At 33.1% G+C, this 26,547-nt stretch overlaps 1 protein-coding gene and 1 non-coding gene across 5 annotated transcripts; both read left to right on the top strand.

Annotated features, from left to right (window-relative positions):
* The first annotated feature begins 5,857 nt into the window (after positions 1-5,857).
* Positions 5,858-11,330, top strand: LOC139855573 (uncharacterized). Of its 4 annotated transcripts, none has more exons than XM_071844813.1 (7): positions 5,858-5,970; positions 6,697-6,825; positions 7,477-7,537; positions 7,823-8,078; positions 9,749-9,871; positions 9,970-10,017; positions 10,636-11,330. In XM_071844813.1, exons 4-7 carry the CDS (start codon positions 7,887-7,889, stop codon positions 10,696-10,698), a joined length of 426 nt encoding a protein of 141 aa, XP_071700914.1. In that variant the 5' UTR covers positions 5,858-5,970; positions 6,697-6,825; positions 7,477-7,537; positions 7,823-7,886; the 3' UTR covers positions 10,699-11,330. The 4 variants fall into 4 exon arrangements, with proteins under 4 accessions (XP_071700914.1, XP_071700913.1, XP_071700911.1 ...); XM_071844812.1 differs by lacking the exon at positions 10,636-11,330 and adding an exon at positions 10,138-10,579 and having other exon boundaries at positions 9,749-9,868; XM_071844810.1 differs by lacking the exon at positions 10,636-11,330 and adding an exon at positions 10,138-10,579.
* Positions 11,331-12,365: 1,035 nt separating this feature from the next.
* Positions 12,366-12,472, top strand: LOC139856214 (small nucleolar RNA R71). The gene has a single exon (XR_011761711.1). It is a non-coding gene; the product is annotated as a small nucleolar RNA R71 (small nucleolar RNA).
* The last annotated feature ends 14,075 nt before the right edge of the window (positions 12,473-26,547 follow it).

Raw genomic sequence — 26,547 nt, 5'->3', positions numbered from 1 at the left:
TTCATATAATAATTGTATTTTAATTTTTGAAAATTTATCAAGTGGCATTTGTTATTACTAATAATAATTATTATTAAAAATATAAATATTCAATTTTTAAACAAACTTTATCATTAATTATTATAATTGTAATTATAGTTATTATATTATTATTATTCAAATATGGTTGCTTTTTACGAGATTAATTACGTTACGTATGTATGCGAAATACAAGTCTCAATAAAAGGTTGTAATGTAGACTTTTGACAAAGTTAAGTACATCAAGGTAGTTCATTTATTCTGATCAAGTTAAGTACATCAACATGTTTGTAAAAACGACAAGTTTCTTAGTCGGAATTCGTTGTTTCACGGGTCATTAAACTAAATGACTTTATCATTTACATTCTCTTAATACCTAAAACATATTATTAAACTGTTTCGTTTAAACAAACCCGTGATTTCACGGGTCATTTTACTAGTTGTTACTATAAGGTCATCTTTAACAATGATGGGCGTGTTGGCGTGTTGACTGGTAGGGGTGGGGTGGGGTGTTTGACAGGTGTGCTGGTAACTGGTAAATAATGGGTGGCGTGCTAAGTGTCGTGTTGATGGATAGATGTGGGTTATTATTATTATTATTATTATTATTATTATTATTATTATTATTATTATTATCTATTTTTCATTTTTTAATGTATGAATTTATTTTAGTTTTAATTTTGTTTAATTAGTTATATTATTCTGTAATTATGAAAACAAACTAACAAACGATTACAATAATATTAAAATTCCTAAAAATAGAAAATATTAAAGTCCTAATACAATTAATACTTATTAAAAATCCTAAAAACACAAAACGACAATTATTAAAAGTCTCATTCCATCAAAGCTCCTGATTCGAAACTAGTTCCAAAATCGGAAGGGAACGGATTAGTTTTTCACGTGCTAAACTCCATAACATACAATTGAATTCGATTACCATTTTCACTGGCTCGTTTTTTAAACTTATTCTATACGTCGTTACACTGGAACATCACTTCTGTCTTCTCTTCATCTAAATACCAAATACTCGAAAATGGGACCGGTATTTCCTTTTTTGAGTAACTTCAACTCTGAAAAATCAAAATCATTCATGTAGACGTCGTTAAATTCCATCTGCGTTCCGCCAACGTATGACTTCCAGTTGCTCGTTGGGTTACCTCCGAAATGAACGTTGAACGAAGCTCTCATCGCTGCTATTGATGAAGTTTTGTATGTAGCAGAATGTATATGTATGTGTGTATAGAAAATATCTGAACAAAAGGATATATATAGGGTGAGGATTCAGAGAGAACCAATGATAGAAGAGAACTCAGAGAACTTGTGCAGATTGAGCTCCATCTGTGTGCAGATTAACTCAATCTGTGTGCAGATTGAACCCAATCTATGTGCAGATTGAGCTCAACCTGCAGGTTCTATGGATTCTCTCCCACCCTTAGTTCTCTCTTGATCCCTTGTATATATATATATATATATATATATATACACACATGGTATTCTTGTTCTTAATAGATGAATTCATTGATAATAAAATTTGTATCCCATGCATATATAATTCACTAATAATTCAAATCCAATTTAATAATCATCCACATTCATATTGATATTTGTTTTTATTGTTCATATTTATTATACATTCATTTAAATCGTTCATATTCACTGTTTAATATATATATATGAATCAAGTAGATATCTACTTGAACAGGTTAACATTGTTATTATTTGGCTCTAGAAACTTTATCTCTTTTTACCATTTACTCTCTCAAATATGGTCACTTAGAAAAAAAATCAGTTCTCACTTTGTCTCAATTTGATTATTACCACACAAAATTACTAAATTTTAATAATACATAGTTATCATATTCAATCATTATCAGATCCGTTTAGTTTTATTAATTCTTTTTTGAAAAATAAATGTAATAATAATATTCAATAATCTTTCTCCCCTATATGAAAAAAATCCGAATGATTCATTTGTACAAATATGCGACGAAATTCACCCGGGTAGGTTTTCTTGAAAATCGTACAACTTTATATTTCTTCCCCTTGCATTCAAAGTTCAAAGTCGTGGATTTAGGCTATTTGTTACTGATCAAACATATTCCTGCAGGTAGGGCAAATATAACATTTAGTGCTAAAGAGGGGTTTTAGAGAGGTACCGCGGTGATCCCTAATCGAGATGATGATCTCGAGAGGGTGATTATGGCTCATGGTTGGAGTCGGATCTTCAGCGAAGGAAAACCCTACACAGAGTGTAGGTAAAACCCTAGATTAGATTGATGAGAGGCTAGGGTCGTATCTCATAGTCCGTAGAGAATGTATTATATGTTGTAGCCTTGTAGGTACCCCTTTATTTATAGAGAGAGGTTAGGGTTCGGTGAAGGCCTATGGGCTTCTTATCGGTCAAGCCCAAATGTGAGCCCAATAGACAATGCACATCAAGAGTTACGTATCTGAATAGACACCATGGGATCTTAGCTACCACATAAGCAACACCCTCTTTTGGTGTTATGGGGCGTGGGTTCGGCGTGAGTGGGTTTTTAACATGAAAGGTAACGGAGGTGTGGTTTATTTTGATTGATTGATCTTTTTTTAATATTTTTTTTATTATATTTTCTTTGTTTTGTCTTTATCCAAAATACTAATCACATTTTATCACATTAGCACCACACCTCCCACACGCACTCCAACTCACACCACCATAACTTCATATTTTCAATCAGCGTCATGTCACCCCATCTCACACTGAGGTTGCGTTTATTTACCTATCAATTGAATGATTCAACACTATATATTGAACTATTCAACATTCAATGTATTTGTTTTTAACATTTTAATAAGAGATGGTGTCAACATTCAGTGTCGAACTATTTAAAGTTGTGACGATCGCTCCAAATCCATATGGACGAACACGTCATTCATCGATTTCTCGCACGAGGTATTTGACCTCTATATGATACGTTTTGTAAACATTGCATTCTTTTGAAAAGGCACACCATAAATGAATATTTAAATCAAAGGTTTTCGACATCTGATGATTTCTACATATAGACAATCACCGTAAATAATAGTTTACAATAGTACTTCCGTTGACAATGCAGTCAAAATAAGATACATGGTGATGATTTGGTGAATGCAACGTTTCCTTGGAAAATATGTCATGTAAGACTCCATGCACATAGCTTGTCTAACATATAAGCAGACAGCGGAAGACTTCTAGGGAACCTGAGAATAAACATGCTAACAAGTGTCAACACAAAGGTTGGTGAGTTCATAGTTTTAATGATTTGTATAATCTGTACATAAAGGTGGATCACAAGATTTCAGTTGTTTCATTCAGAAACGTTTATCAAAAATATTCTACAAGATTGAGTACCCTGGTAACTAAGCTTTAACGTTATAATAAGTACCCCTGTTTTAACAAACATGCAACCAACATGTAGAATACACGAAATCCAACGTGTACTAAACTCAAATAGCATACGTCTGTTTTATAGTTCAGGCTAGGGTTTCTAAACCTGAAACAGACGGGGATGTCAAGCCCTATGGATCCATATATAACTACTCGCGCCCACCAGTTCTTATAACCGGCAGTTACTAGTTACCAAATCTAAGAGATTTTCGGTTCAAACTCGGTGTAGAATTTAGTATGTACTTGTGTCCATTGCGTTTAAAATAAAGTGCATGTATTCTCAGCCCAAAAATATAGATTGCAAAAGCAATTAAAAAGGGAGCAAATGAAACTCACCTTAGCAGCATATAAAGTCGTTCACCAAAATGTGACCGAAACTCGGATTACCAAATAACCGTAGATCTCAACCTAGAGAACATATGTTGGTCAATAAATGTCTATCAAGCTAGGTCAGGTCATAGTGTATCACAATCCTAATACTCGAGATCGACATACAAAAGTTATCCAAAGTCGTTTCAAAAAGTCAATCTGATTCAATACTATAGTGTTTATAAGGCTTTAAAATATGATAAAATAATCAATTTTGACAATTGTTCAACAAAACATGACGTGCCTTATATAAGGATTCATTTACTCGGCTAATAATATTCAAAAATCCAATTTATCAATCTTATAAATAAGTTGTTTAAGTATCAATTGCGGATTCAAAAGCAATTCCAATTAACGTCAATCATAATTCAGTTGACCATATCTTTTAATTCGTTCATCGAAATTACGCGATTTCTAAATGAAAAGTTATTGATTTTTCGCCAGCTTTCCAAAAACATGCATATCATATACCTTTTATTAGTAATATATGTATTTAATTCGTGATTCATCATAAACTGCTTAACGAGGAAATTTAGCATACAAGCATGCATAAATATATATACTCGAGCACTAGACATGGATACACAATTAATATATAAAAGATAAGATATGAATGCTCACGTATCAATATTGTGATTCAATATTGCTGGCAAGTACGTAGACGTAACAGAGATGATAAACACTAGGTTTGATTTGCAAACAATACCCACGAACATTACCCATAACCTCCATGGCTATAATCCATAGTTTCCTTAGCTCTATCCCGCTCGAAACCCATTTTTGAAAATAACCCGCTCATAACCTCGTCGTAATATTTTATGTAATAACAATAATAATACTAATACTACTAATAATAATAAGATTAATAATAATATTAATCTTAATAATATAAATAATAATAATAATTATACAGAGGGAGTAAATGAATATTTGTGTGTGTGCTTGTGTCGAACAAAATGTCGAGTTTTATAGATAAATCCTGAAATCCCCTGCCATGCGATCGCATGGCTTGAAGGGATAAATCCCATGCGATCGCATGGGTGTCCATGACAGCTCACAATCGTTTAACTTTTTGTTTGTCGACATAATTTTATATAATATATATAATATATTTAATTTATATAATTATTTATATATTATATTTACGTGCATAGTTAACTTGTAACTTTTGTTCCGATAAGTCGTACGTCGTCACTCGACTTATGTTCCGGTTCCGATTTTTCGAATGTCCCTTCGTACGCTGAGAAAACTTGTATTTTTCGTTTCGTGAGTCGTACCTTTGTCAAAAATTAGACTTAAATTATCCATAAACTATACCACTCGAGATGTAACTTATACATTTGAGTGTTTTGGTCATTTACTTCTATAAATCATCGTCTCGTAGTATATACATATACATATATACATTTTCATTTTGAAATAGTGTTTACTGTAGCAAATAGTGATTTTCGAAATCAATGTAGCTTTTCGGGTACCGTAGCAATTCAAAAATACTGTAGCAAATTAGTGTTTTACTGGTTCATCTTAAACGTTTTAGTTAACTTATCTAAATATCAATCGAATCAATAATCGAATGTTACTATCGTTTACTAAATAACTTGAAATCATATATATATATATATATATATATATATATATATATATATATATATATATATATATATATTGTTCGTGAATCTTCGAGAACAGTCAAAGAATAATTGATTACATGAATATAGTTCTAAAACTTTCGTGACTCAACATTACAGACTTTGCTTATCGTGTCGGAAATGTTATAGGTTAAGTTTAAATTTGGTTAGAAATTTCCGGGTCATCACAAAAGCTGAAATTTTCTCTTAATCATTACACCTAAACAATTATATTGTAGTTTTTATTCAATTTAATAAGGTGATTTTTTTAACACACATTGTTCATTCAAAATAATTATCATCAAAATAATTAACATGTTTTTATTCATTTAATAAAATAATTTTTTTATCAACGGAATCTTTTGATCAAACTCACCTAAATTTCAATTCACACCATCACTACCACCGTAACAAAAACCACCACCATCCTAACAAATGGTCTTGTAAGTAGAAACACTATTTGCGATTAATCACTTCTTCCGTGCTCTTCAATAGAGCGATTAGAGGCTAATTTTTTTTTTTTCTTTTTAAATAATATTCTAGGTACTATTTTCATTTTCAATGGTAACGCAAAACCCTAATTCACCGAAACCCTAAATTGCTACTAGTTATTATGATACCTAATTATAGTGCACATATACATAACCTTATTTTTTATATATATGTAGCAATTTGATTGCCTGATTTTGTGATTGCTAGGTCAAGAATAGTAGCAGTAGTTTTAAAGACATGTATGTGCTTTTAATCTCTAGTTTTACAATTTAGATTTGTTGCTAGCCTAAATTATCTGTAATAGACCATTTTGTATGTAATAGTCATCTTGATTTATTTTATTTGTTTAATTAATTGTGTGTTCACCGTAAATGTTCGGTTTGCTAGGAACTTTTAAAAAAGAGCTATCATGTATATTACGAGAATGTAGGTTCTGACTTCAATAATGTTTTTTTATAAGACGCATGACTGTATGAGTGTATTTGCTATGTTGGCAAGACTAGAACTGTAAGCTATGGATCAGGTTGATTTGACGTTGAATTTCTTTAGGAGCTGAAGATAGAGGTGACCCAAATACCCAATCCAATGTGAATATCCTATAATTGTAAATTTTTTTTTTTTTTTGAGTATTTATTTAATGGGATGCGGATGTAGGTGAAAAAGCGCCTAATTTGGACTATTTTCACTTTTTTTGTTAAGTTCTTTAATCCTTACATATACATGGATCAGAGACTTGATTTGCATTGCAAAGTTGCTGATATAATTTTATTTTTCTAGATTATGGAAATTCTGGCTATGCAAAATGGAGATGCCGAGCGGTTTAAGTTTGTAGTTATATATTCAAGTAAGATGGTACTATGGTCGCTACTAGTTTGGAACTAAAAAAGTGCGTTTAAGGGGAGAAAGGTACTTCTTTTGAAATATATACATCATACATTAGGTAACAGTCTTTTCACTAAAATTTGTTATTATAGGTTATCTTTTATGTAACTAATCTATATACAACAACAACAAAACCCAATCCCACATGTGTGGGGTATGGGGGAAGTGAGATGTAGACAATCCTTTCTCTATTCTAGAATAAAGACAAGTCGGTTCTCCATGAGTGAAACAGTCTCAAGAGTAGAGAAAGTCATCTGTCTCTCTATTCGACGGATAAAGACATTGCTTTCAAGAGGACCTCCAACCTTTAAGTAGGAAAAAAAGTTAAAGAATAATAAAAAAATAAAATAAAAAATGAGACGCTATGAAAATGGTAGAATCATATTTCCATGGGTTTATAAATCCTGCTTGAAATTCAATTTAGGCTCTAAGCGGCAATCAAGTCGTCAATAAATCGACGCTTGTTGTTGACTCAATTAATTAATAGAGCCCTCTATGTAATTAATCTTATATAATTCATTAATTCTCGTATCCACCCTTCAGTTTTCAAACTTATTTGCTTAACCGAAGGCTCGACTTCCTTTGAGCAATTTTAAACACGCTATTTTAAAGTACTTACAGAAGGAGCTTACCAAAACTCTAATTCTATTCATCCATGTCTAAAATGTCATTCAGATCAGAGATATCAAATTGAAAAGGAACAAGATACAGCTGGAATACTACGATTTCGAAGAAGGTGAGTTGGATAAGTTGCTGTATGAACCAGTGTGGGTTTGGAGATTATTTCTTGTGAATTAATTGCCACTTTTTTCATTAGCTTTAGATTATAATGTTTCTGATGCTTACTAGTGCAACATATTATAAGTTTTCTATAATATTTGTTGCAAGTTAAATTATCAACCTATCCACTTTTTTTATAGTACATGCTTCTATTTTGATTGTGTTCTGTCATTTGGTTGCTCGTTCTTAAGCTTTATAAAATCATAGCTATAAGATGAAGTTAATTGTTATTTATTTGCAGATATAAGTTGGGTAAAGATATATGAAGTCCCTCCTTATGGCAAAGGAACATTAAAAATCAACTGATGTTGCGGCCTCACTATCCGCTAATATATAAAAGAGATGAAATGCCAGATGCTAACTCGATTTCTGAAGTTTGTGTTGTGATTGATGATGATGATGATACATGGAAGGCTGGTGATATGGTAGATTGGAATTCTGACGGTGCTTATTGGTCTACAAGGGTGACCGAAGTATTGACCGATGACAAGGTTAAGGTAAAGACTTTGACTTGTGTAACCTCGTTGGCATGTTTATCTATAAATTTATCTATGTTTTATGTGAGACATATGGTACACGACTTCCAACTCTCCCATACGTTATTTAATAACTTTTTTTTAACATACTTTTCTACTTGCTACTCTTTTACTAAATGGGAGTCATGTACTTCCTTTGTTCTCAAAATGTCATCTCAAACAAATGAATTCACGATCCCTTTTTTTTTTTTGAACGGCGATATCGACATCGAATGCTCTCCATTTGTCACCTACACACGCGTTAGGAGGAAACCCAATTCTTGACGATGTTGGCAGTACCATCGAATGTTGGGAAAACCCCATAGGCCTTCCCAAAACGCATTAATGTTGGCAGTACCATTAAATTTTGGACCATCAAATTTTGGAAACTCCCTGCTTAGAGTGAGAATCTAATCTAGGTTGGCAGTACCCCAAGTTGGATCTCACTCCAAAACCACTTAATTCAAGCATCGGTGGTGGTGATCCCATGTTCTTTATTGTACTACAAGTTAGGGCCTCATTCATTGTTTTCATTCTAACTTCTAAAACCATTATTGTTTTTTCATAAATATTTAAATACACATACCATTTATCATCCTTTGTTTGGTTGTTCCTGATACTGTCATGGCTATTTTTTTATCACCTAGATAAAATGACAGCAAGTCTATTGAGTAAGTTTTAATAACTATGCTCTTAAATTGAGGCAATCTTACCGGAGGGGTAAACTTGTCAAATAGATAACATTGGTAGGCAGATTGAAGGTTACATGATGATTTAGTTGCTGATACCTGCATAAATATAGTTAGATTTCATTGTCACTCAGATTTATTTAACTTGGAGTTTGAAATATTTGTTATCTTTTATGATTGCCTAAATAAGGAATCATTTTTTTTGGCAAAAAAAAAAAAAACGAACAACTTTTATTACCAAGGAATTCATCACAAAGATGAAAGCCACATACATCTAAACAAAACAACCACAAGCAAACTTACCTAAAACTAGGAAACCCAAAACAAACAACTAAAGTACTAAACGATACAAGGTAACAAAAAAGCTTACGAAAAGACAAACGTAAACCGCTAAGACAAAGAAAAGAACTAAAGCCGCACCAAACAATACAAGGGAACATATAAGGATCTATTTAGCCTTGTGAGTACTGTAATAGTATTATTGAACCTCACCTAGTACGCTCATGTACTTTGTCCCATAAATATTATATGAATACATAGAAAAATAACTATGATTTATGCAACATAAGGTAGGCAACGAAGGAAGAGTAAGCTCGTTTATCACTCATTTGCAAGGTTGCAAAAATCGCAACCCGGGAGTACACAGTCGCGACTTTTTACGGAGTACTCGGCATCGAAAACTCAAAGAGTACTCGGATGTAGAAAATTTTTGACTTCGACCTATTTTGACCGAGTTTTGACCAAAATTTGTCCGATTTCCCGAGTAATCCGGAGTTTTGTTCGATTTTTCGAGTAATTCAGAGTTTTAGCCGAGTAATCCGTGAGTTGCAAAAACCGAGTACTCGTTGAGTAATTAGGAATTTTGAGTTCTGCAGCACTACTTATATGGAACAGATATTGTAGTTTCTTGCAACAATTGTTGTGCCTTTTTTTGATTTGTATTCACATTTCCACCATTTGTAGATTGAGTTGCCAATGCCTCCAGCTGGAGAACGGAAAGACGACGAGACACATGAAGCATTATGTAAGGATTTACGGCCGAACTTAGTGTGGTCCCAAAGAAAAGACTGGTCATTGCCTACTGTGGTGCCTTTCTCTCTCCATTTTTAACAATTCACGTCTTCTTATTGTAGTCTTTTGTTAGTATAGCCTTGTTCTTATCTAAGTTGAATTCTTACATGCAGAATGGTAAGACTCATGTGGTGCACGGCTTATTTTTCCATCAAAGCAAGGTAAACTATTTTTGTAGGCTAACACTTGTAATTCTTATATAATTTGTCTTTCCATTTTGTTGGTTGTTTTAATTTATATTTTAAGAAATGGCTGCTAACTGGTAGTAAAACGTTTATAAGGTTCCTCAATGTTCGGGTTACCTGGAGGCGAGTAATCTAACCTCATACTCTACTGGACACACGGCCCAACATGATTACTCCCTGGCTGTTTCCAACCTTACCCTGGCCACCACAAGATTTGAACTTGAGACCTCTTGCAAGTAAATTATTTAAAATATTACGACGGTTGATTAGTTTCTTATCATTTAACTTGAAAGGCAATGCTTGTAGTTGTTAGTTTTATAGTTATCACGCTTCTTTTCAACAAGTTTTATCTTATTCTCTTATCTAAAAAAAGCTCTCTTATTCTTCGTACCTTTAAAGTTTTTTTCTGAATATTTTTGAAGCATGTGATCAATTGTTGTTTGTACGCCCTTAGAAAGGAGGAATTGCTTATTACATGTACGTAATGTAACTTTAGGTCTAACGAGCCCATGCTAATAAACAGTTTTATCTCTAAATATTGCATGTCAATTTTAGATATGTTTGATTGTAAGTTTGTAACTGTACCTGTTTTAGGCATGGATCAGGATTCGATTTCTCTTGGTTCACCTCTCAACGCTTCTTAAACATAAAGCATGAAAATAAACTGGACCATAATTGACCTGGAGGAACTTGCCAACAAAATTAGGTGGATGCAGAACCTTCCGAATAACTATGGCAGTCAAGTTTTATTTGACGCTGTCTGTATAATTTGGTGTGTTTTCTATCCGGTACTTGAATGATGCAGTCAAGTAGAAACATGTTAATCTAGATGATGTGTTTTAGTTATTCAACCGAGAAGGTTGTTTATAACGACTTCTATGAAAATTGCAGCAACGCTATATGCTTAATTTTTTTGGTTGATCACTTGCATAGAGTTTATAAATATGGCTGTTAATAAGTTTATTAAAGCCCATTCTGGGAGCAAAATATATATAATAAATAATAAATCTATATTTATTGGGTAACGAATGTAATTTTAGTAAAGCTACAGGGAAATGAGAAATATAATTCAGAACCAATGTAAATGATTAAAATAATTCAGAATGGTGAGAAGCTGAATGGGGTATTTTGGGTGTTGGGCGAGGTTTTCTGGGATAATTCTCCGGTTGAAGGAGAACTCACAGGTTCTTCGGGTGTCACTTCTTTTGGTTCCCCCAAGGAGTACTCTTTTTAGTCTCGCTTGAGAAAAGCCGTTTCCTATAAAAAGGTGGATGGTATGGTTTCTAGGCAGGTGGCCAGAGGAAAGAAAGCTTCGGATGCCGCTAAGAATGGTCGAAATTAAGTTGGTTATATCTTGGTGTTTTGTTGTGTCCGCTTTTGATTATATCTTTGCTGTTATTAAGCTTCGATTGCCCGTTTACTTTTGAGTATATGTCGATTTGTTCTTTAGCCTGGCTGACCTTCTCCGTGGTTCTTCCTCTGGGATTACGGAATCCATTTACTTTTCTTCTTCTATGTAGGGATTTTGGATAGTATTACTTGGCAATCTTCCCTGTGGTCGGGTTTCAAGGCGTTGTGATAACTATCCGAGCTGCGTTTCCAGACTCTTGAGCAGAGCCAATTGATTTCTCATTAATATCTCCGTCTGATCTTGCCTGGCTGCAGTTCTCTGATTTAGCTGTTGTTGTCCTTGAATGAACTGAGTCAAGAGATCATCAGCTCCGAGAGTGGTGTTAGTTGCTTTTGTAATCTGGGTGGTAGGGGAATTTTCCTCAACTGGGGTTCCAGTGAGTGGAAGTGGTTGATCGTAGGTCAATTGAGATTGTTGGGCTGGATAAGGTGGATAGCGATAGCGAAAAGGTTGATTGCTTCGCTGAAATTGATTAACCCTAGGTGGTTGATTGAATCCGGGATTTGGTGGAGGAGCTGGGTATTGGACGTAACAGACTGAACCGTCAGGGTTTTCGTACTTAACTTGATATTCTTCAGTGGGTTGCGGGTTGGTACAATTAACACAAGCCTGAGCTTGGTTGACCTGCTGCGGCTACGTCTTCAATTCTTCGAGTTGTTTAGCGAGAGATTCCATCTTATCTGTGAGGGATTTGATGGCCTCCGTTTGATTGTTAAGTGCTGAGAGTGGGACAGATGATGAAGTTGTTTCACCACTGTTCCAGTCATGATGATGCATTGTCATGTTCTCGAGCAATTTCCATGCTTTGTCTGCGGTTTGATTCATCAGATTCCCTTGAGCTGCTGCATCGATCGTCGTCCTATGATTTACCGTAAGACCATTGTAGAAGGTACAGATTTGGGCTGACCGTTCTAGCTGGTGATTAGGGCATTTCTTCAGCAGAGTTTTGAATCGCTCCCATGCAGTGTAAAGAGATTCATCATAACTTTGTTTGAAGTTAATGATGTCATTCTTCAGTTTGGTTTGTTTAGAAGGAGGGAAATATTTGGTTAGGAATTTGGTAGCCATCTCCGTCCATGACGTGATGGAATCTTTTTCCAGTCATTCAAACCAAGTTTGAGCATGATGAGTGAGAGAATAGGGGAACAAGTATAGCCGGACTATATCTTGTCCTATCCCTGGCTGTTTGTAGGAGTTCGAAAGAGATATGAATTTATCAAGGTGAGAATTAGGATCGTCGTTCGGTAATCCATGAAACTGACAGCTATTCTGGATGAGCTGGATGATGTGATGTTTTAACTCGAACGAGTGTCCTTGAATCTCTGGAAATCTGATTGGTCCTCCTCGACCTTCAATCGATGGTTTGGTATTTTCTGCTAAAGTAACGCGTAACGCCATTTGATTTCTGATTCGTGCTTCCTTGCGTGCTTTAGAGATTATTGCGTCTGGATCAGGTACGAATAACAACGGCCCTGGTCTAGATCGGGTTTGGGTCATACACTGGGTATGCCTATTTGTTTTTAATTTTTAGCAAATAAACTAAGATAATCTAAAGTAAGCTAAACTAGTCTAAGGTAATCTAATTCTAAGGTAATCTAAGGTAATCTAATTTAATTAACTACTATCCTATGGTTGAATATGTTTTTGATTCTGGCTACTGATTCCCTGGTATTTCGGTAACAGAGCTCCGCACGAACTATTCAACAAACCAAGTGGCCAGGCCGACTACGGAGAGGCAAGATCCTTTTGGTCCCAATATAATTGGCGACTGTTCGAAAAATCCAACAACCAAGTCCGTGTATAATTGTCTTTCTTAGACACCACTAAATGCTTTTGAATCAGTTTGATAGAGAGCAGTATTGTCTGATACCAGTTCCCCGGCAGCGGCGCCAAAAACTAGGTTCCCCCTTGATACGGCCGAAACGGACGGTTTTATTTCGCGCGGTGTCGTAGGGCCGCGGCGCGCCAGGATCAGCCACTCGAGGGGGAGATACTGTTTTAAATTTATATTTAGCGGGACCTAAATCTTACTACTCCTTATATGAGTAAGGGAAGTATGACCTAGAGTCGTATTTTTGAGATATCAGTAGAATCGAACCTATATATAAGCCTAAGATAGTTAAGACGGAGTACTGATTACCTATTTTTGGGATTTTCTAATTTATAAGACAGATAAAGTAAATGCGATAAAATTCGTAATTCCGATAAGGTTAAAGTGAGTGCATACTATGACTTCATCAGTTATTCTGCCGAGATTATGAAATGCTGGCTCATGAATAGGCAGATGCCTTGTATTCATTACACTGGTCCTAAACGCCCCTGTCATAAGACATGTCACTGGGTACTGTGTTAGGCTTGAAGATTCTGAATAGACAGCAACGTCCCTTACCCCCGACGCCCGTACAGTCTGACTACAGGCATACACGTTCGGATGGCTCATCCAATTGAGCGACTCGGTTGGGTGACGTATTAACATTCCACAATGGTCTAAACTTTCTTAAGCATAATAGAATACATGGTTTACCATATCCGAGAGACGTGATGTGTTTCAATGCTTTCGTTAATGATTGGTTTTAAAAGATAGTTAGACCCTTTAGAAAAGAGTTCAACCATAAAGAACACCATGGCCAAGTCAAGCTGACTTCCATGAACACGTTCGGTTATCCTAACGGTCAAATCCTTTATGTATCTAAACAAACAATTCCTTAATTAACTAAGAATCCCTCAAGCGGGGTGCAATGCTTGAGACCGCGTTATGGTGCAGTGTACTGGTCAACACTAACCGGGTTTCATGGCCTTACTTAGCAGAGGTACAGCTTACAACAACCGTTGTGCTCCAGCGTGCACGAAGTTTATATGCTTGATGACTACACTAGCATGGTCTAGGACCGACAATGTACTAAGAGTCTAGTAAGATGTTTCACTACGAAAGAATCCTCAGTCGGAATTCAAAGCTTGATAGACTTACTACAACCGGTGTGCCTCAGTCGATCTTACGTTGTATCCGATAGACTTCTCTTACCAAGGGGTGACACAGATAGTGTACTCTGAATCGGGGTTCGCGACTTCCCAATAACAGAGCCTATAACTACGTTCTATTAGTTGGAAAAGCGATTGAGTTTAAAGCAAAATCGGAAAGCATTTCAACAGCATACACAAACCATAATATTATTTCGGCATTGTAACTGCTTACATCATAGCATACACTAAAGATAATTACTCGCTAATCATGACAACAATATCATAAGACATTATATAAAGATAAGGGATAGAAGTACCAGTAGATTAAATGAGTTCCGAATACAAAAGTGACAACTTCAAGACTCCAGACCGCTCCTAATACAATCTTCGGCGTTCTTCTCCGGGTACTAGGTTTCCCGCACGGAGTCGAAGGCCTTGAGAGTATGACTAATATTGTACAAGAGAGAGAAAGAAGTGAATTGAAGTGTGTTGGAATGAATGACAAAGACTCTTTAAATAGACAAGAATTTTGCCTGCAAATGGCTGGCAAGCCGTTTGGCAGGCCGTATTTGGCAAGCCGTTTGCCAGGCAAGCCGTTTATCGAGCCCGTTTGTTGGACTGTTTGGCAGGCTGTTTGCCATACTGGCAAGCCGTATGGCAGGCCGTTTTTGTGCCTGGTCAGCCTTGATTCACTGGATCGTAACTTGATTTCTTGTCTTTCACCGTTTTTGCTCTAGAATCTTCGTTTTAGCTCCGATTCTCTTGATTCTTTTTGTACCGTCTTCGGAATTACTTGTTCTTCAATTCTAACCGACGAAGTGGGTATTTTGCCGACAAAGTTCGAATCTTTCTTTTTTTGGGCCTTAATACCGGGGTGAAAACGTGACTTTTTAGCCGATATGAGGTGGTAATTCAAACCCACACAACAAAGTACAATTTAACCCAAATCATACTTGTCACCAAATTGACCAACCTAGGTCCCGACACTAGATTACTACTTAGGTAGTGATCATTTCAAACCGCCATTAACAACAAAACTACAACACGTGCAATATTGACCCATATTGCGTTTGACCACGTTTGACTTGTTAAAACATACCTTTGACTCAAAATCACTTCTCATGTGTGATTACTTCTAAAAACGCCATTTAACACTTAACACAAGTGTTTAAACATCCATTTGACCAAAACTAGTGTCATCATCGAATTTGACCCAATCAACTTACCCATTTTGACATAAGTCTCAAAACGCCCAAAATCACTAACGACTAGTGATTATATTTTCAAAACACCAATTAACACCTAAATCAAGTATTCACATACTTGATTCACGAAAACTTGAGTCAAAATTTATTTTGACACCAAATTATGTTTACTTGACCCAAAATACCCACTTGACCCATTTTGACCCAAAATGGGGTTTTCAACAAAAATCAACTTACATACACCCTCAAGAACACTAAATCACAAGTAACCTAGTGTTTAATCAACACATGCAAGCTACAAGACCTACAAATGTGTCACCCAAAACTCTAGGTCTCCAATTAGTGTTTACACACATGAATCATACCCAAAACCCCCAAATTTCACAATAAGTGGGGTTATAACTCTAACTAGCACAAACCCTAAACATGAACAAGAATCAAACAATTGAAATCCGGATTCGAGACTTACCACTACAACCAAAACGTAGCTAAGAGCAAGTGGAACAACTTTAATTCTTGCGCTTTCACCCGATTCGAGCTTCTTCTTCCTCGATTGAGCTCTCTCTCTCTTTCTAAAATGGGTTTTCTCTTTCTAAAAAGGTTGAGAGAAAAGAGAGTGAAAAGATTAGATGAAATGACGATGTGGATGAGATTTGGCAAGATTTGTGGCCTCAAAACCGTTCATAAGTGAAATTACCAATTTGCCCCTCATTTAACCCCTTTTAAAAAGCTGAAACAGCACCAACTCCAGTTATAGCCCGGGACACCACTGAAATTATATATTCAAATAGAAAACACATTATATATATATATATATATATATATATATATATATATATATATATATATATATATATATATATATATATATATATATATATATATATATATTCAAATAGAAAACACAAAAAGTCAAAAAAAAAATGAAACTATTCATTTGAAACATTTTTGTAATTTTGTCACCTTAACCCCCGGTTTTTACATTATGTTAAATTTCACCCATTTTGACTACCTTTTTAATTTTGACCAACCCTCTAATTTTAAGGGATATATGTTAAACAAACTATAAATATATCAGAATGAATATGTAGATCTGTTGGTAAGGATGTTTGTTGAAATTTGAAGGGACGTAGGTTCGAATCTTGAAGTTGGCCTTTTTTTTCCGGCTAGCGATCTTGGGCCCAGCGAAGCGGGCCGACCCGAATACTTGTATATATTCATTTGGAAATCACTAAAAGACAAAAAAAGACGAAATGAACAGTAGCTACAGTACACAGTTTTGATAGCGACATGTTTAAGTAGATAAATACTATTAGATGTATATAATAACACAAGCGTGCAATCGGTTTGGTGGCTTGGCCGTCTTCATTACAACCAAAGGGATGCGGCCACCAGTTTCAAAATCAATTGGGTCCAGCGTAGCGAGCTGGCGCAATTGCTTGTTATTAAAATATATAATATGAATAATTATTATTTTATTATTGTAATTAATAAATGAAATGAATGAATACATAACCCTTAACTTACTGCGGGACAAACAAGCCCGTATTTGTTTCAAATTTGAGTTTCCTTCATTAAAATACAAACAAATGTCACAAAGTATATATATAATTTAATAGTAAAATGTATAATAAAGAAAACTAAACATAATTGTATACTACCACCATCAGGATACACAAACTACATCGCAAAAAGCCTCATGATTTGTTTAAATCTATCATCCGCTTGTGCCTCTTCAAGTACTTCCCTTATAAATTTCTGGGTAAACTTCGAATGTTCACCCTGGTTATTGCATCTTTTACAACGCGTAACAGCGATGAGAACAACCCTTGAAATGTTGTATATTATTGCATTCAGTTCTTCCGACACAAAAACTTGCAGAAATTGACATGGCGGGGGAGGTGGGCCGGTGGTGGGGAGATGTTATGGTTTGAGATGAATTGCTAGGGGTTGGAAACAGATCAGGATGTCACACCCCCAAAATGGACCAGGGGTAATTGTGACCAATCATATCATAACACAGTTGTATAAGAGAGAACGACTCTAAATGAGACGTTTTATTTATTAAATAAACAGCGGAAGCATTATTCAAAGTTTTACATCATAAGAGTACAGTAAATGAAAAATATCTTAAACAAAATGATAAATATGAATGATGGACTCCATGCAAGCAGCAAAGCATACATCAATCATCTAGTAGCAAGTAGCAGCTAGCTCAATCATCACCTGAGACAAAACACGCTTAAAGTGTCAACCAAAAAGGTTGAGTGAAATTCATAGGTTTATAAATAATATCCAAAGTTTTAGACCACAAGATTTAGTTTAAAGTTGATTGATATAGAAATATCAATCTAAAAGTGTTGCTGCATTTTGTAATATCGCTACTAAACAAGTTTACCCTATGACACCTTGTACTGTCAGTGTCGTGGAATCATTATTATGTAACCAAAGACCAACGGTCGAATGGTTAGAGACGTTACTCTCAATAGGCCTACTCACAATAATTAAGTTTGCATTTAAACGTAGCAATTAACGATATTACGGTAGGGATTTAGCATGAATCAAAGCATGACAGCATAGTTAACAATTTAGTACTTGTGTCTAAGCGTAAAACAGTTATGAAGCAAGCATGTGTCTCACCCCAAAAGTTATAAAACAGTTATGAAACAGTAAAAAGTGGGGCTATGAAGTTCACCTTAATAGCACACGAAAGAATTGAACGGAAGGACGTGACCGAGATCTCAACCTAGAGATAGAACGTATGATCAGACATTGCCTAACAGACAATAGTATATAGTACTATATTGATAGTAATGGTTCACTAAAGAATTTCCATTTTCGGAAGGTTACTATTTATGAAAAGTTTCCACTTATAGTAATTTTCCAATTTTAGAAAGTTCGGGTTAATCTTTAGCAAGACGTTGTATAACTTTACTCAAACTTCGTTGCTATCAAATAAGTCAGGAATGACCAGATGTAACCGGGGGCCCAGGATTCTTGACCAGAATCTAAGTCATGGCATTCGAGATCCACAAGCTTACCCATAAATGGCAACCTAGACATCATTCACTTACGACCGTGAGTAGCGATGAAGTTCACATGAATTATACATTATCTTTGATTAACCTTCACTTTAGGTGTATACACACAACGAATTATTAATGTACTTAATAATTATATATGTGATAATATAACCTAAGTTTTATTTAATATTTAGTTATTATACCTTAGTATGTCTTATATATATTAAATATAATTACCTTTAAATAAATACCTAAATTACTTCAAAAATAACAGTGTTTTATTAATCGAACATTATTCAAAAATGTCTAAATAATAAATTAAATATCTAAAAATTACATACATAATTTTTATAGTCTTAGTTAATCATATAGATTAGTAGAAAAATTTAAGAAAATGTTTTTATTATATTTTTGTATTTATTTTTGTTTTTACCCTTAATGTATTCACAAAACAATTTTAATTCTACATAATTACTAAATAAATCCAAATAATTATTTTTATAATTTTTATAAGTTTCTATCAGTCTAATAACCTGTAGAAAAATATTTAAAAAAATATTTTTTTATTATTTTATATTTATTCTTAATTTACCTTCGAATTACATAATAATAGAGTTTAATTATATAATAAATACCAATTTGACCCAAGTAATTATTTTTATAATTTTTTTAGATCTATATAAGTTTTAAAAACTCAGAAAAAATTATATATATTTTATTTTTGGTTAAAAGTTATTATTACGAATTTTACATTGTTTTTACGTTTAAACACTACATAATTCGTATTTAATTATAAATAATATTCCATAAATTATCAAAATTATTTTTATGCATCATAACACTTATAATACTAATTATAGCATATAAACATAATTAATTTCTAATTTTACAAAGAATATACAATAAATATAAATATAAATGACAATATTGAAAAAAATTAATAAAAATAGAAAGTACCTCAAATTTTCTTCAAAGTTTTGAGAGAATAACTTAAGTTTTTGTGTTTGGCAAGAAAAAAATGAATGAGGAGCCATGTATTTATAGGTAAAAAATGGTTGGTGAAAAGAAAAAAAAATAATAAAATAAAGGTGCTAATTTTGACAAAATAATAAAAACATGTTAAAAATGTTTTTAATAAGTTTTTGTTTTTGAAAATATTTAGTCAAAATTCATGGGCTCATTATTTAATTTATAAAAAAAATCTTATTTTTTTTATAAGCTAAAAATATATATATAATGATTAAAATAACTTATCATTCAATTAATAATTATGTTACATATAGTTTTAAATATAATACGCATTAATATTAACTAAAGTTATTTTATATAATTAGTGTAAACTTTAGTTAACAGAACGTGTCGACTAAAAATAAATATTTGATCAACGTCGAATTTAATTATATATTACGTATGGATAACAACCCTATAGTCAAATTAGTCAATTCAGGTATGGAAATATGAGGGTTGTTATAGTACCTACCCGTTAAAAGAAATTTCGTCCCGAAATTTAGTTGTTGCCATTAATCGGTGTTGTTCGTACATAGACGAGGATATTTACGTTTTATTTGGTTTTCACGTTCCCAGGTATGCTCGGGGCCTTGCGTGAATTCCAACGGATAGAATATTGTTCTGTTTCAAGAATTAAAATCATACATACCATAATTTCTACAAGTTCTTCTACGAAATGCATTTTATTATTAATGCGGAGATCATTCAAAATGATGATGTTATACAAGTCATTTCAGTAAATTGGATATATAAAATGTGTTATGAATAATATCGAGCTCATTTAAACCTTGAGCGTTTATGCCACAATGTTAGGGTAGACAAAATAGAGTGTAGTTCATGAAAATTATAGTCATGAAGTTTGATAGAGATCATCATTGTTTACAACAAGAATATTGTAATGATGAATATAAGTTGAAGAATAAAGTTTTATCACTATTGAATAATATGGATAGAACGATTCGATTATAGAAAGAGTATAAACGAAGCTATCGTAAAAGAGTGAATGAGTAAATTAAATGTTTGCCTTAACTTTTGATGTAGTCACGATTGATTTCCGGAATTCAAGGGATTAAAGGAAATCTTCGTAATCTATAAGATTTGATTATCCGGTATTTACGGAATTTTGGGATTTCTTTGATTAAATGCGATGAATTGCCTCGATTGCTGTGTTTGGAAATTTTGCTATAAATTAGCTTCTTCCGTTTCATTATCTTCACCACTTCTATACTTTCTTCCTAGATTCATACTTCCAAAAGATTTGTTAATATGCTCAATCCCGTATTGATATTTGTTATTATATTGACCATATATGCAGTCATGCTTCTTTTTATTTTACCACCAGAGGAATCTGTTTACTTCTACTATGCTCTTGGGGTTATAGTGTTTTTAATTCTCCCGTGTCTTTATGTTGCTATACGCATTGATATACACGATTTGTAATTTCGGTGTTGTTATCGGGCTTTGTATTTTCCCTTATATGTCGGAGCTCTTTACCTTTTTATTCTGCTCTCGACTCTAAGTTAAGCGAGTAATGGTCCAGAATTTGTAGGTATGAAGTTTCGAATGAACCTAATGTTCTAAGCGTAATATCACGATTTGATTTGGTAAATTACCAGAATTACTGAGGATAGAACTATCAAGAATATATGTTCTTGATATGTTCAGAGATTAAGTAGAATGTAAGAGTCGTGTAACATGGCAAATAATGATTATAAAGTATATGAATCAACATCTTCCATTAAAAATTTAGCATGACTTACTGTAATATAATCATGTTGGCCTGACGTCATTATATTATACTAACTCATGCTTCAATTTCCAACATTTCTTCAAAACATTTATAATTTAAACTTGAATTTTACTGAATATAGAAACTAAAATAGTTTCCTTTATAAAGATATCGCAAAGAGATACTTAATTGTGGACAAGAATCGTTATGAAAATATCTTCAGAAATATAGAGGATATTTATAACGACATTTTGGAATTTCTAAGTTCGAAGGTTGATGAAGAAAAATTTTCCGCAAGCTTTTAACATAACTTCGGAGCAAGATATTCTCTAAAGATTTCATCGGATCCAGAATTACCTGGATTCTTTGAATATAGGGTTTGGTCCTTGTATTTGTCCTTGGTCTCCTCCATGGTTAGCTCAATCCGTTTTTCAGTTCCAAATTTTCTTTTGAGCTTTTCCAACGTACCATTCTTTATTATCAAACTTTTGGCCATTGAGACCATCTACAATTTTGCTGTTTCCTCTGCATTTAATGCAACCATATTTGATTCATCGGTTATCAATCCGAGATGGTTTCAAGAAATTTCATTTTTAGATGATTAAACGCTGATTGTAATCGTCAACGGTTCTAATGGTTGATGAATAGGCGTTGTTGATTTCAAAAGTAATGAACGATAATTTCGGTGGTTTGATGTGATAATTCATCATAGAATACGAATGAATATAATTCATGAATGTAGTGATCTTTAGGAAGATTACACTTGCTAAAGCTTTACTTGGATTCCGATATGTCCAAATCAGAATAGGTAATTAAATTTGTATAAAAATGGTTGTTCTTTAGTGAACGGATACATATGTGGATGTAAGTAGTATAGTTACTAATTATTGAATCAGAATTTGAAGAATGTACAATGTAAGATATTGATGTGAGATATAAATATTTCTCGGGTTTTACCTACCCGTTAAAATATTTTCACAATTAACAGTTTGTACAAAAGGATTTTTAATTACAATCTTTATGAAGATATACATTCATATATGTATTCTTCACGTATAATATAGATTTAATGAGTTAATATACTATTAAAATCATTTGATTTGCGGTTGAAGCGAGAATAAATAATCTTCAAAACTTGAGAGATTACATAATCATCGCAGAATCTTTCTTTAATGAAGTTATGAATCAATACTCCATCGTTCATTGTTATTGATATACCTCGGTATATGATGTTGATGCTCGTGGAATTCTTGTGAAATTCACAAGGCACGAATGATGTTTTTTAAAGAGTTTTGAGTACATCGAAAATGAAAGTTTAAAACCAAACATGTATTTGAATAATACACTTAGTTTATTATGAAATGGAGTTTATTGTGATGAAGCAGTGATTAACGAGGAATGTATATCATAGCATATTAGTGATATGAATTAACCAAGTAGTACATACTATTTAAGATTCACACGTAATAGCTTAATACGAAAAGATTTATTATTGTTCCAAACCATATATATATATATATATATATATATATATATATATATATATATATATATATATATATATATATATATATATATATATATATATATATATAAAGTATACATATATAATTTTCAGGAAGAATGAGTCAATACATCTTAACTCATTATTACTAATATTCCTTGGTATCTATGGGGCGTATGATGTTAATGTTTGAGGTACTGAGTGTGATGTTGAGGCGTGGAATGCAGATGTTGTTGTTGGTGAAGCTGATGCTGTTGGCGGTGATGATGATGGTACTGGTGGTGCTGGTTATGCTGCTGGTGCTGCTCCTGGTGCTCGTAGGTTTTGCACCATATTTTCCAAAGCTACTACTCGAGCGCGAAGCTCGTTGACTTCTTCTATTATTCCGGGATGATTGGCGGTTCAGACAAGGGGATGAATAAGATCTGAAATTCTAGATATTATATATTCGTGACGGGATATCCTGGAAATGAGGGTGAAAATAGTGTTCCGAACGGGTTCGCCGGTAAGTGCTTCAGGTTCTTCACCAAAAGGTGAATTCGGTTGGTGGAAGGGATCACCTTCTTCTTGTCTCCATTGATTAAGTTTACTACGAACCCATCCCCAATTCATCCAAAATAGATGATGACTAATTGGTTGGTTCATTCCGGTTACGCTGCCATTGGAGCTCGAGGAGTTCGAGGAATCATGTGAGAAATCCATATTATCTGATCGGAATAAAGGTTTTTGTTATGAGATGAGTGTTGAATATTGAATGATATATTTGTCTTCTTGATATACGTATATATAGCAAAAAGATTTCTGTAATTTACGGAGGAAATTTAGGAAAAGTGTTAGACAAAGTTTATTAAGATAGATATGATAAGATATAATAAGATATGATGTGTCTATAATCCAATAATAGCAGTATGACGTGTCGAGATCATAAAATGATAAGTATGTAATCTGATAATCTTTCGATTAAAGACTTTCAATTCGTAATGGCCTATTGATGTGGTAGCGTGGGGGTACGTGATAGTACTATATTTTACTACGAAATACGTTACAAATTACACAAGTTTTAATTATTTATTTACAAATGGGATATACCTAAACCTTGCTACAACACTATAGGCAGTGTACCTAATCGTAGAGTAGTATAGTTTTTAGTAAGTCCGGTTCATTCCACAGGGAGCTGGCTTATTTCACACTATATTTTAAACAATTATATTCGTACAAAATATATTATATTAATAATATATAAAAGGGGGTTTTACCGTTTAATGACCGGTTTGTCGATTTTATATTTTAAGCGAAGCGTATAGTAAATGACGATATTTAAATAACAATATAAAATAAATAACAATAATTGAAATGACAATAAATAAAAGTACGAGGAAAAATGAAATAAAATATATTATGCTTATTTAAACTTCCGTAACCATGATGGTTGACGTGTTGATTTTAGTTTTATGCCCATGGGTTAATTGTCCTTTGTCCTGGATTATTTAATATGTCCGTCTGGTTTTTGTCCATAACAGTCCATCGGTCATAAATATAAAATGCGAGTGTCCTCGTCAAATTATCCTTATACCCGAAGTTAAATATTCCAACTAATTGGGGATTTAAACTGTAACAAGATTTTAATACTTTGTTTAATAATTACACCAGGATGTCGACTGAGTGTAACCCAAGGTTTTAATATTTTGTTATCAATTATACCAAGTGTCCTTTGTACATAATTTCACCCCTGTTTTAATTATTCTAGTGGCTATTAATCCATTCCCGTGTCCGGTTAAATGAACGATTATTCGTACATATAAATGTAGTGACCCGAACTTTTCCATGTTTATATATATTAATTGAGATTGATATTTACATGATTAAATGTTTCCAACATGTTAAGCAATCAAACTTGTTAAGACTTGATTAATTGAAATATGTTTCATATAGACAATTGACCACCCAAGTTGACCGGTGATTCACGAACGTTAAAACTTGTAAAAACTATACGATGACATATATATGGTTATATATATAGTTAACATGTTTTTATTATAAGTATGTATCTCATTAGGTATTTTAACAATGAGTTATATACATAAAAATGAGACTATTAATTTAAGAAACTCGAAAACGATATATATAACGATTATCGTTATAACAACGTCTTACTAGGTACATATGAATCATATTAAGATATTGATACACTTGGTTAATTATGTTAAATGATAAGTAAATATATTATTAAGTGTATTAACAATGAAATACATATGTAAAAATAAGACTACTAACTTAATGATTTCGAAACGAGACATATATGTAACGATTATCGTTGTAACGACATTTAACTGTATATACATCATACTAAGATATATTATATATCATAATATCATGATAATATAATAATTTAACATCTCATTTGTTATAATAAACAATGGGTTAACAACATTCAACAAGATCGTTAACCTAAAGGTTTCAAAACAACATTTACATGTAACGACTAACGATGACTTAACGACTCAGTTAAAATGTATATACATGTAGTGTTTTAATATGTATTTATACACTTTTGAAAGACTTCAATACACTTATCAAAATACTTCTACTTAACAAAAATGCTTACAATTACATCCTCATTCAGTTTCATCAACAATTCTACTCGTATGCACCCGTATTCGTACTCGTACAATACACAGCTTTTAGATGTATGTACTATTGGTATATACACTCCAATGATCAGCTCTTAGCAGCCCATGTGAGTCACCTAACACATGTGGGAACCATCATTTGGCAACTAGCATGAAATATCTCATAAAATTACAAAAATATGAGTAATCATTCATGACTTATTTACATGAAAACAAAATTACATATCCTTTATATCTAATCCATACACCAACGACCAAAAACACCTACAAACACTTTCATTCTTCAATTTTCTTCATCTAATTGATCTCTCTCAAGTTCTATCTTCAAGTTCAAAGTGTTCTTCATAAATTCTAAAAGTTCTAGTTTCATAAAATCAAGAATACTTTCAAGTTTGCTAGCTCACTTCCAATCTTGTAAGGTGATCATCCAACCTCAAGAAATCTTTGTTTCTTACAGTAGGTTATCATTCTAATACAAGGTAATAATCATATTCAAACTTTGGTTCAATTTCTATAACTATAACAATCTTATTTCAAGTGATGATCTTACTTGAACTTGTTTTCGTGTCATGATTCTGCTTCAAGAACTTCGAGCCATCCAAGGATCCATTGAAGTTAGATCCATTTTTCTCTTTTCCAGTAGGTTTATCCAAGGAACTTAAGGTAGTAATGATATTCATAACATCATTCGATTCATACATATAAAGCTATCTTATTCGAAGGTTTAAACTTGTAATCACTAGAACATAGTTTAGTTAATTCTAAACTTGTTTGCAAACAAAAGTTAATCCTTCTAACTTGACTTTTAAAATCAACTAAACACATGTTCTATATCTATATGATATGCTAACTTAATGATTTAAAACCTGGAAACACGAAAAACACCGTAAAACCGGATTTACGCCGTCGTAGTAACACCGCGGGCTGTTTTGGGTTAGTTAATTAAAAACTATGATAAACTTTGATTTAAAAGTTGTTATTCTGAGAAAATGATTTTTATTATGAACATGAAACTATATCCAAAAATTATGGTTA

The sequence above is a fragment of the Rutidosis leptorrhynchoides genome, chromosome 6 (genome assembly GCF_046630445.1).
Source record: "Rutidosis leptorrhynchoides isolate AG116_Rl617_1_P2 chromosome 6, CSIRO_AGI_Rlap_v1, whole genome shotgun sequence".
Taxonomy (NCBI): domain Eukaryota; kingdom Viridiplantae; phylum Streptophyta; class Magnoliopsida; order Asterales; family Asteraceae; genus Rutidosis; species Rutidosis leptorrhynchoides.
The sequence above is the reverse complement of the archived record's forward strand: the minus strand, read 5'-3'. Positions and strand labels throughout refer to the sequence as shown.

What these genes read in the sequence shown, in the direction of transcription:
- LOC139855573 (XM_071844810.1), top strand. Translation starts at nt 7,887, where the DNA reads ATGTTGCGGCCTCACTATCCGCTAATATATAAAAGAGATGAAATGCCA. An exon ending in ACTGGTCATTGCCTACTGTG is followed by an intron (nt 9,872 to 9,969) that starts GTGCCTTTCTCT and finishes TCTTACATGCAG; the next exon opens with AATGGTAAGACTCATGTGGT. An exon ending in TATTTTTCCATCAAAGCAAG is followed by an intron (nt 10,018 to 10,137) that starts GTAAACTATTTT and finishes AACGTTTATAAG; the next exon opens with GTTCCTCAATGTTCGGGTTA.